The sequence below is a fragment of the Falco naumanni genome, chromosome 2 (genome assembly GCF_017639655.2).
Source record: "Falco naumanni isolate bFalNau1 chromosome 2, bFalNau1.pat, whole genome shotgun sequence".
NCBI lineage: Eukaryota > Metazoa > Chordata > Aves > Falconiformes > Falconidae > Falco > Falco naumanni.
Window position 1 is genome coordinate 70,132,467 of NC_054055.1, and position 12,290 is coordinate 70,144,756.

Consider the following 12,290-nt stretch of genomic DNA (forward strand, 5'->3'; position numbering starts at 1 on the left):
TGAAATGGATGTTGCCTAGGCAAGTAACACAGTTAGGTTGGCTCTACGTATTATTTATGTATTTTTCACTTGGTCAAGCTACATCTCTACACAGACTGTGGCCATAACTGTGATGGTAACCTGCCATTAAGATGCAACCTCTAAAAATAAGATGTTCTGTACCTTCTAGAATGTGTTAAGGAATGACTGTGCATAGATCAATACAATACTTACTGCAGCTTATGCAGAAGTCTTTTAACTACTTGAATCCTTAAACACACTAATGCATATAAATGGTGAGAGTGATAAAACAATTCCAGAGTAACTTCTACAAACAGTGCTTGAAATCTGTTTTGTAGCTAGAAATATGAAAATTAGAATAAGACAAAATGACAACTGCAGAAAAATAAAAAAGTATGCTATAAGATTATCTGAAGACATTCACATATATCACTTGACTGGGTTGGCAAATATACGTGCTGTTTTCCAAGAGTCACTTACTGTTAAAATTGTGTACCTTTCAAAGCAAAAGCTTTGTACATTCCCAACAATATGTAAGCATCTCTTTAAATTAAGAAAACAATTAAAGATTTGACCTAAAAATATTTTTGTCGTAGCTCCTAAGGCTTCAAATGATAGAAAATATTTCTAAGTTATTGTCGCAGAGTTGAAAAGGGAATAACCCATTGTCTTCTTGACTATTTTCAAGAGAGCAGTGCAAACACTTTATAAATATTTGAAAATTAAAAGATATCCTGAAATTGAACATTTGAATTTTAAAAATGTAGCATAGTTTATGTATCTTAATTTGGAGGCTATGCTATCTGATAATAGGAAGCTCTGATGGATGAGTAATTACCCAACTTACTGCGTAACATAAAAAAGAATTTACAAATAAATTATCATTTCATCAGGAAAGTTTCATAGCTGAGCTGAGGTTTTCCATTGGCTTTCCTCATCTGTCAAAAGCATTTCAGAATTATGAGAGAGTTTTTATTTTACCATATTTGAATGCACTGAGATTGTGAGGCATATATCCACAAGATACTGGTCCCTGTACCTTAAAAGGGAAAAAATCTTTACGTTGACCAGGTTTTCTTTTTTTATACAGCCCATTTGGAAAAAGAAGTTTCTTTTGTACAGCAAGTCAGGATTCCCCATTTAAGCTTTTTAAAGCTGACAAATATGAGGATAACAAAGAGGCATGACTTCTCTTGCACTGTATCATAATTTTGTTATAATCAGTTCTAAAAGTTTCAAAACAAAAAAAATTGAATTCAGAACCAAATTATTTTGTATGGATTGATGTTTACAACATTTCTATATTCATTAAAAGGTAAATTATGACAAGTAATGAGAGAAATTATTTGGTCATAAGTGTAGTTGTGTAAAAACTCATTTTGGCAAAACAGAAAAAAATTAACCAGTGGTACGTGTTTGCTGTTAATTATTTATCTCCACAGCTTTATTTCAGCAAACGTGATTCCATTATTTTTTTAAAAGAAAAAGGCTGCCGTTTGAGGAGACAGTAAGCTTTACTGCAGGTTTGAAACATGCTGCAAGGCTGAACCTCTGTCACTTGCAAGAGGAATACTGTAGACTGAGAAATTCTGAAGGGCCAGCTCACATTCCCAGAAAGACTTTATTAAGATTAGTGGGACATTCCATCCTCACATCCTACCTTTTTCCCATTTTCACATTTTCTGGAAGTTACTAAGCCTGGTCTGAACTCAAAAAAAACAGTAGAAAGTATATTTTCTTTTATAAAAATATTTTGGCAAATTGCAGGAACTTGTTAAATACTGTTTCTGTCAAGACAGAACGTCAAAGGAAAATGGATTTCAGCTACTACAGCTTAACAATTTTATATATTTTTTAATGTTAAAAAGTTATAAAAATATTTTTTAAAAAATAATCCAAGGATATATTGAAAATATTAGAACAGATAACAAAGCACTGTGAATTGTCTATCGGAGGGCAGTAGGAGTGCATTTGAGAGAAAAGTATGTAAGGTACATTCTCTAAATGCCTCTTAAAATGAAGTTTTGTCTCTTATTTTTCCTATGGTTCTATCCTCCATGATGGAAGGATGGTCACTCTACCAGTGGCTGCAGTTGCAATGAGGCTGCCAGAGCAGAGTGACCATTCGTTACAGTCGCCTGGTTCCATGTTTTAGATTTTAGCATTCAGCGGTGATGCCATTCAAAAGTAAAGGGCAAAACCCATCCCCATACTCCGAAGTGCAGAGGCACCCTGCTCTCCAGGTGGAAACTTGCTTAGTAACTAAGCAACCACATCCTGCATGTCTAACTCACCTGTGCTGATTTACCAGAGGATTTTCTTTTGCAAATTTTACCTTGAATCACTTGTAGATCTGCAGTTCATGTCTGAAATGTGCTTGTTATAAAGTTGTAAATGAATTCAGGGAATAATTGTAGGTCTGCAGATCCTCTTATGTATGAATATTTTTAATTCAGACTGAAATTTTCAACTGGCAATGTGTCTTCTGCAATAAATCAAGTAATGTTAATTTATGCCCCGTAAAGCTTTTGATCTATATTGATAGCTTTTTAAATTAACAAGTAAAGTGTGAATGTTAATTGTTCCACTGACTGTAATATTGCTGAGTTTTGTTTTGCTTTATCCACAAGGATCATAACTTTTAATTTGAACAAGTAATCAAAACAAAGTCAACAGAAAATTCTGAACTGCCTTTTGGTGACCCAACATTTAAATTAAATGCTTGCTTCCCATGAGTAAGCCACATGGGAATTCTCACAGACAAGTATTATGCTAGTAAAGCTTGCATGTTCATATATTCATAGAAAATAAATATGAAAGGATTACAGCCACAGCTAAATAGAAGTTCCCTTTTGAATGCAAATGAATACTTAGGGTATGTATTCACTCAGCCCTAGTCCTTGCTCTTGCAAACAGTACCAACCAGAGGGCCAGTGCCATGTTGCAAATAGCACACAGTCAAAATAAGAAGTTTGCAGTAGTGGAAATGTTTTATATAAGTCATCTGAGGAATGCTTAACAGTAAGGAATGTATTCGTGTCAGGAATGATGGACTGTTGTTCCAGATCATGATCACAAATCAGGACCATAAATCAAGGATGATGACTGGCCTGGAGACCCACCACAGCTGCTCATACTCCAACCCCCTCCAAGCTCCTTCATGTTGATGCAAAGCTATGGGGTCAGAGTATAAGCACACAAGCCCCTCAAATGTTTCACAAAGGTTGATTTTGTAATTTATTCCAGTGGAAACAGAGAGGAAAAAATAATATAAAAGACCTCTTTTCATCCTAAATCACATCAATCTAATTTAATTTGCTAATCTGGGAAAAAAAGACACACTCTTATTCTACCAGAGCAGTTGTTCCCGAACTCTCTTCAGCCTCATGTTCGCTGCTTGCTTCAGATCCAACACAACCTGTGTGGGCCCACAATATCTGTATCTATTCTAGCTGCCTAAGAAAAATATACTATTTCTCTTTACAAAGTTTGCCTTGGCTATATATTTACACTGCTGCAGCTACAGCGATGCTACTGCTAGCAATGTAAATGAATGTCCAACTTAGTTGAACAAAAGCCAAACACAGACAAGTCACAAGTGCTTCAAATGCAATTAAGAATGAGACCGTGCAGCAATCATGGACTAAACTAGGTTGCCAAGGATGTCTGGAGTTTGTCTAATCCACCTCACTGCTCAAAGTGAGGTCCTGATGGATCTAAATAACTCAGATGGGTCCTGGGACTTTCAGGTTTTGTTAATCCAACAGTGGTTATGTGGTAATGCTTATTAAGTCTGTTAGAGTGTTTTTTCTCTCTCTCTTAAATGTATTGATAGTCTTAGATACAAGTATTAAAAGACAATATCATTTACGTAACTATATGCAAGGCATACATTATGCTATATTCTGCTACATTTTCTAGTCTGAAGAATAAAACAAGATTTGTAAAAGAATAATAAGAATACAGGGCTTGCAACTATGACATCTGGAGAACAGTTATACAACCATATACAGTTTTAATCATATGACCTGACACTACATGCACACTATTTCTTTGATGTGCCACTTTGGTCTAAGACACTCAAAAGGTGGGAAGATAAAGCTACATCACTCATGTAATACATGCTTTACCTTCAAAGAACTATTGAGGCAGGATTTTTATTTGTTATAATAAAAGTCATTCTCAGAGGAGATTAACTGTTAACTGCATCATCATTTAATTATGTCAAACCTATTATGCTGAAGCTTTCAACAAACACTTTCAAGAAAATTATTGCTTAATCTAGCTATTTAAGTGAAACACTTTTACTTGTCATTTTTAATAAAAAAGAAAAAAAAAGCAAGCACCTCTTTTCACAGTCAAGTCTGTATTTATTCTGGTGGAGGAGGGAGATGTTTTCTCTCTTTTCAAAACTTCTGTAGCTGGGCTTTACCTTGAGTGTATTTCAAAGCTGCTCTTAATGCCATTCCTTCCTTCAAAACTAACTGATTCAAAGGGTAAACATTCCTGATGCACAAACACCGTGAGGGTCGTTTGCATGCAGCCTGCAAATCAGGCACAGGAGCTAATGTCAGCTGCTGTTTGATCCACTGGACTCTGAGATAGATCAAGTTTTCCTGTATGACTCACCACTTCTTTTATTGTAAAGAAAAAAAATACTTTCTGTTCAAATTACTGTAACAGGCAAAACCAGCATCACTATTTCAGAGTCTATAGCACAGCCATTAGTAATACATTGTCCTATTGAACAGAAAGTTAACGCCAGTATACCTCCAAGATGTAGAAAACAAAACAAAAAGCACAAACAAGGAACGAATGGGGGGAAGCACAATAAAATACCACTTAGACTTGGAGGAGCAAACTCAGCATCTTCTGCCAAGCAGAAATGAAGCAGCTGCTTTCTTCTGCAAGCATTACCTCAGCCACTTCTGGACAGACAGGCTTTCATCCATATCTCCATCTTCATGAGTCACTGTATAAATTGGTTGGCTGCCCTGAGCGTGTCTAAAAAGGGAGAAATATAAAGAGCAGGTGCCATCAGCACATGGTGGAAACCACAGTCCTCAGCTCCACAGTCACCTTCCTGGAACATACAGGGAGCACAAAGGGCGACAAGCAGAGCCCTGTGGGAAGTGTTCATCAGAGTCCCTCAGGACCAGAGGGACAAGCTGCTCAGATAGACCCTGCTACCATTTGTGGCAGGACCAAAAGCAGTCAAAGAACATGGGGACACCTGGAAATGCTGTCATGGTACCCTCATTCTTCATCCTAGTTAAAAGGAGATCAGTAGCCTACACTGCCCTGGGCAACATCTAGGATTAATGTTGTACCAACAGAGACTGAAGTGCTTTAGTTATTGTGTGGAAGAGATTTCTACCCCGTCTCCCATCTCCCAAACACTCCAAAACCAGGTGAGATCGTGTGAGGACTGGAACAACTATCAGTGATTGTCGCCCACCTCAAGTCACCAGACCCTATGCCTTTCTAATGGCTTCACGCCTTTCAAGAGATCTTAATCGTGTAATGATTGCATTGTTTGAATCAGTTCATTCTAGTCTCGACACATCCCAATTTACATAGTATTTTGTGTTCCCAGCTCTGTCATTTAATGTTTAATGCCTTAATTCAGCCATCAATCCCCACTCTGCAAAACGATTCAGTTAAGTACATATTTAAAGTTAAGCGCGTTCTCAAACATTTTGCTGAAATGAAGCAGTCCTGCACACAGCCTGACATGCTTTGCCAAACTGGGTTTTCATGCACAGAAGAGTTCATTTGCCATAGGCACTTAGGAGAGAAGCCTTCTTCTTCCTCATGTGTATTCATGTTGAAGTGTGTGGCTTGTGAAGGACACAGAGTTTTCTATAACATCAAAGCATTATATTCCAGGAGAAGGTGGTGGCAATCTTGTTTTGATGTTTGTGCTGCTCCAAATGTCATGACACAACCAGATACAATCTTCCATATTTTCTGGATTCTGTCAAGTGATTTATTGTAAACTGAAGTTTCAAAGATAGCTTTGACTCTGAAGATCTCTGTTCACAGTAAACTGGTCAGATTGAGGTAATGCCTGATCATTGACATTATTCAGATCTCAAAGGAAAAATAGGAGACCTTTGCACAGATGTAATTCCATCCCTGGTAGGTCAACAAGTAGAGATTTAAAAAAAAAAAACACCAAAACCCCCTAGCAAAATGTACTGATTAATTTCTCAAAGCAGGATATTTACCTTTGTCCACCAGGACTCCTACTCCAACACTGACCACATTCTTTTAACTTTTCATATTGAAAATCTGATAGCATGTTTCTCCGTGGCCTTGGTTTGGTGGGTGGTAGGGAGGGATTTGGGGTTTTGTTTTTACTTTTCAGCCTCTTTTACCCATTTCTTTCTGCATAAAAATGAACAAAATAAATACCATAAAGGCTTTCTCATCTCTAGGGGAACATACAATTTATTACAGTCACTGTAATTTTCATTGCTGCTGGTATTGGTGGAAGCAGTAATGGATTCACTTGCTGTAATGACTGCTTTATACGTACTTCACCTTAAATGCTTAAAAATCTTATAAAGCACTTATTTTAAATATTTTAAGTATTTGAGAGATGTTAGCGCTTTATTGTTCCTTTACAAGACAGCTGTCACCAGCAGTAACTCTGACATGGTCTTTTTACCTCACAGGGTATCCAAATCTCACAAGGTCTCCAAATCTTGTCTTGAATATGGGGGTGGGCTGGGGTGGGTGGCTGAGGGGAGACAGTAATCTGAAGGGGCAATTTTGTGCTAAAGACACTCATTGCAACATTTTGGAGATGCCTGTTACCTCAAAATTTAATTTAAATTTGTCCTAGTTATGGGTGGAAGTCAAAGGAAAGGAGCTTCTTTAGCATGTCCTTCAACCAGTTCAACCGTACTCCTAATCTGAGGTCAAAATCTTGCTCAGTGAAAGTGCATGTTCATTAAATACTCTTCCATTTTACTCAAGGAGGATATCCATGACAGTAATAAAGAGCTCTGCAACTTTCAGCTTATGCAAGAATAAAGACTTACTACAGCTTGACCTAGTGTACCTCCACCCAGTCCTATCTGACAGGATTAAATTGAAGAAGCAGGTTTCAGGTTTTCAATCAAATTCTACTAGCAGCCTAGTATTTAAAATCAGAATCCCCTTTCCTCCCACTCCTACCCAAAAGTATTAGGTTGATTTGAAAGGTTAAAGAGGCATTTTTGGAAAAATTGGAAAAACCCTAGTCAAACAGTAGTGTCAAGATTTGAAGAGCACACGGATCCATCTGTCTTATTATTGTGATCTGGAAATTGGGCAAGAGAAATTCCATGACCTAAAAGCCATGGACAGTAACCGGACAGTTTCTTTGCGCAGCATTTTCTTCCTGTTGTCAAAACCTTTCTGAGTATTAGGTGTTGTTCAGAGACTTTCTGATCTGTGTGATTGATCTGTCACCACAGAAACAGTCCATTTATCATTTTTCAGTTTTAGATAAGTTGTAAATGTTGGGCTTTTTTTTTTCCTTCTAAAGGCATCTTTGGGCCTAGGCTGCTTCACAAACTTTGTGGAGTCTCAGATAGTCCCAAAAAAGTCAGTTGTTGGTCATAACTTTTGAGAACCATGACCAGGACTCAGAAGCACATGCAAACATGTAAGCAAGCCAGTTGTTGGAAACTGGAGATGAGGCTTCTTCTTCCTCAGGCACATTCAGTGGAAGGCACTGCAGTGACCGCGATGTGGACGTGCATGCCTGGATCAGCAGTGAGCGTCCCAGGCAGCATCTACTGCAAAACCCACCTCAGAAGCTCTGTGAGTACTTACGCGGCAAAATCACACAGGTCCTACGGTTGCTGCAGTATCACTGCTGCTGGTTCTTACAACAGCTAGTTTAAAACACCTTGAGAAAACTTCCACGCTACGGTATTTGCAAGAGGGTTTGCTGTGTCAGCTGAACGTCCCACAGAGAAGCTCAGTAGACTGTGGACATACAAAATCAAGCTCAAGAACTGTAACTACCGAGGGAAGCTTCCACAACAGCTTATTAAGTACAATTATTGATGATAGGTTATTAAGGCCAATTATTGATTGTACTGGTTACAACGTGTACTCTAACCTGTGTTTTGGGCAGACATTGCTTCCAAGGCTTTGGTTTGGGAGCCTGTGAGTGAATATAGTGTCTTCCCATGGGGTTCTTAACACAGCACGAGGCTTTACAGATGAAAAGCGACCTGTATTATACATGACGTCTGCGTGCACTGCTCCTCAAAAATGAGCTATATTGAGGGACTAGAAAAGCAGCAACCTTCCACCACCAATCCCCCTTTCCTGTTCCCCTGGCACCCCACCTGCAGTATTGCTGTCTGCTGACACGGTTGGCTTTGGTCATCTTGTCCCGTCTGTGCCATAGCAGGGCTTTCAGCAGCTAATGACCATGAGGAAGCCATGGGAGTTCCTGAGCAGCTGAGCCCTGATGTAACCCAATGCCATCCACTAGGAAGCTTTTAGATGCTCCAGCCATATATAATTTATTTTCGCCAGTCATATGGCAGTAAAGCTCATTTTGCATAATGGATACTTGCAGTGGAAAAGTGCTTACAGGGTTTCAGTGGAGCAGACAGCCCTGTCATCCGCCTGAGAAATGAAGCAATTATGGGAGTTTACAGCATTCTTGTAGAAAACTCTGGAAATAGTGTTTCAAAGGCGTGCAAAACCCGCCGAGGCAGCACCGAAGCCGCCGCGCCGTCGCTCATTCACGCCTCGTTGCGGTGTCCGTGCACCTGCAGGCTTACATTCGCCTCCTTTTCCCACCCGTGCTCCCCACGAACGCCCTGCGCACCCCCGCCGCTCGGCTGCGCGCTCACGCGTGAGCGCGCAGGATCCGCGCCGCCGTGCGCCGCGCCCGTGCGGCGAGGAAGGGCCCCAGCGGCCGGTACCCAACGGGCCGGGCCGGCACCGGCCGCCATGGCGGAGGGAGGCCCCGACTGCCCCCCGCAGCTCCCTGTCGTCCGCTGGTGCGTGCTGCCCTGTCCCCGCCGCCGGGACCGGTGGAGCGGGGCGGGCGGGGGGCGGCGCGGCTGGTGTCCCCCTGCTCGGGGGGGCCCCGCAGGTCCTGCCGTTGGGGCTCGCGGGGGGGGGGGGGGGGGGGAGTAGGAGCGCCACTTGTAGCACTTGTCGTCGTTCCGTAGGACGACGGTCTGTCTGGCTGTAACGGCCGCAGAGTAAACGGTGCCGTGAAAGCAGGGAAGCTTCCCGGGAGTCCGCCTCCTGCCGCGGGTCTTACTGGTGTGGAGCTGGTTTGGCGCGGGGGGCGCGGGGTTTCGCCTCAGCCCCCCCACCCGTCGGGGCCCGGCCCCTGGGCTGCCGAGGCTGCGGGCAGCGGGCCAGCCTGACCCCGGCTGGACCACGGGTGGCTGACCCGCTCCTACAGGCACCGCGGGCCACGCTGGCGTGCAGGGATGCCGAGTGGCCGGTGCCCTCCGTGGTGGTGTTTCCTCGAGGTGAGGGTAACGGTTCAGCTCCTCCGTGAGATACTTTCTGTGCTGGAGGAAGGTCGTCACCATCATCAGCACTGGTGAGGCCGTGTCCTGAATACTGCCTTCAGGTTTGGGCCCCTCACTGCAAGGGGGACGTGGAGGTGCTGGAGCGTGTCCAGGGAAGGGCAACGGAGCTGGTGAAGGGTCTGGAGCACATGTCCTGCAAGGAGCAGCTGAGGGAACTGGGGGTGTTTAGCCTGGAGCAAAGGAGGCTCAGGGGGACCTTATCGCTCCCTACAGCTGCCTGAGAGGAGGCTGTGGGCAGGGGGGGGTCGGTCTCTTCTCCCAGGTAACAAGTGACAGGACAAGAGGAAACAGCCTGAGGTTGTTCCAGGGGAGGTTTAGATCGGATATTAGGAAAAATTTCTTCACTGAAAGGGTGGTCAAGTGTTGGAACAGGCTGCCCAGGGAGGTGGTGGAATCACCATCCCTGAAGGTGTTCAAAAAACATGTAGATGTGGTGCTTAGGGACATGGTTTAGTGGTGGACTTGGCAGTCCTGGGTTAACGGTTGGACTCCATGATCTTAAAGGTCTTTTCCAGCCTAAATGATTCTATGATTCCATGACCATTTTCCTGTGCTTTGGGAAGAACATCATCTGCCATAGGACAGCCAAAGAGAAACTGGGATTACTTTCCTTCTTTCCCCAGGCACAGATGAGTCCAGCTAGTAAACAGTGTGGAAGCTTTGTGTGAAAAAGTAACAACACATACAAGCGAACTTTCACCTTGACAAGAAGTGTCAATCTTTTTATTCCCCCTCTCAGCGATACCTGAGCAGCAGGAGGTAGATCTGTGCTTTTGCTGTGATAGAAATACCCACTACTCCCATTTTAAAAGGACTGAGAGAAGATACTCATCCAAGGTCATCCAACAAGTTTGAGACAGTGCATAAAACTGAATCATAAACAACCCCTGAAACAATGAGCATCAGTTTTCTCATCACAACAACCTTCTGAATCACCTTTTCATGTTCTGAAAATGTTTAAATACTCGGCTTCATTTTACAGTTTGCAACAATAGCAAACCAGATTTTGACCCAGAAATGGTTTAACAGCAGACTTGCAAAGCTGCGTAATGGCCTGGCTGCCAAGGGTTCACATGTAACAAACAGGTGGCAACCCCCCAAAATCTGGAGTCCACGTGAGGTCCTGGAGCCAACCAGATAATGAACCCCACAGAAAATGTGGATAGAAAGTAGTAAATGAAGGAGATCTTCATTTACATCTTCATTTACGTCTTCAAGGAGATTCCCCCCATGTGCTTTTTCTTTAAACTCCATCTTCCTCCCTTAGCACTCTTTCCTTTTGATTTTGTTGTCTTTATGAACAGTTTTGTTTTGATGCATGCCATAAACAAGTTTTGAGAACTTCAGGGCTAATAGGCAAGAAGATGAGCACTGTGCTCTTTTCTGTGTGGATTTTTTTTTCCTGATAGACAGTATTTTTTTTATTATGTGTCAGCGCTAAGAATGTGTTTGATTTGTTATTTGAAAAAGGCTGGCAGTTTAACAGATGCTAAACTAACGAAATTAAATTCTCAAATATTTTGTCACTAAATAGTTAAATGTTGAGGAAAAACTACTGGCAGAAACCAGCTACTGAAGGATGAATTAATTTCTGCTGCGCTTCCAGTGATTCTTGTGGTGTTATATTAAGGATGAATTCGGACTTCAGTTTAATCTCTGGGGCTTTGAGATGGTTGCTCTGGAGGAAACAAGCATTTCTGCCTGCTGTGATGCTCAGCTGAGTCAGGACTCTTATCTAGAATAAATTTTATTTACCTTTCAACCCCAAGATGGGAAATACCCCGTTAGCAGAGCAGCTCCCCTACCGCTGGTGCAGGTTCCTGCTCACGTCTAGCCGTGAAGCCTTGGCTGTCGGGTGGTGGGGTCAGAGGTGGCCGGGATCTGGCAGGGAGCCCAGCACAGCTCAGCACTGGCGCTTGACTCTTGGGCTGGTGGCTAAGAAGATGGGCTCGGAGGGGGTAAAAGCGAGGCATTCGGGGGCCTTTTGCTATGGAAAGGGAAAGCTGGGGGAGGCAGTCAGACTTCTTCCCTGGGTAAGAGGGAGGAGGCATGAATAAAAGGTGAGGTAGACGTCGTCAGGCTGCACAGCGATCATCTTGCTCAGTCTGTCCTAGCGATCCATTTTGCTGAAGACCTTATCCATTACCTACTGCCAATACAGCTAGTACAGAAAGATAAACACTGGGTTGCCTGAAATCAGGCTACTACAAAAAGAGAGGATGCTGATCTAAAATCCAACTTGCTTATCTCACCTGGTGATTATGAAGTGTGCTTTCCCAGCCAACTCGATTATCAGTAAAGACACAGTGAGTAACTGGCACTGTGCTGCACTAGCGTTCAGCTGATAAATTAATTAAATATGCATAAATAATTTGGTATAACAGAAGCAGAGTCAGAGTAAGAAAACACTGTCATACGATCAGTGTGTCATGCTTTGAAAATTAATCTCTCTGCTTCTTTGCTCCAGCTTTGCTCCTGTATTTGTACTGCAGGAGGCTGTTATCTTTTGACATCGAAACCATTCATGTTATCTCATAATTAAAGGTCTTTTTTTTGGGGGGGGTGAAGGTAATACCTTAGGCTAATAAGTAGCTAAAATTACGTCTACCTCACTTTATTCACACAAGTAGTTGCATTTACTTGGCTACAGCCATTCTGATAAGTAGGATGAGTAAGGGATTTAGGCAAAGGATGAGTGTTTAAACAACTGAACCAGTTTCAATC

At 42.3% G+C, this 12,290-nt stretch overlaps 1 protein-coding gene across 1 annotated transcript in view; it reads left to right on the top strand.

Moving 5' to 3' along the window:
- Nucleotides 1–8,967: 8,967 nt before the first annotated feature.
- The window catches only part of RFX8 (regulatory factor X8), a 29,436-nt gene continuing 26,113 nt past the window's right edge, over nucleotides 8,968–12,290 (top strand). The window contains 1 exon segment of the mRNA XM_040584168.1: nucleotides 8,968–9,017. Coding sequence (XP_040440102.1) covers nucleotides 8,968–9,017 — 50 coding nt within the window.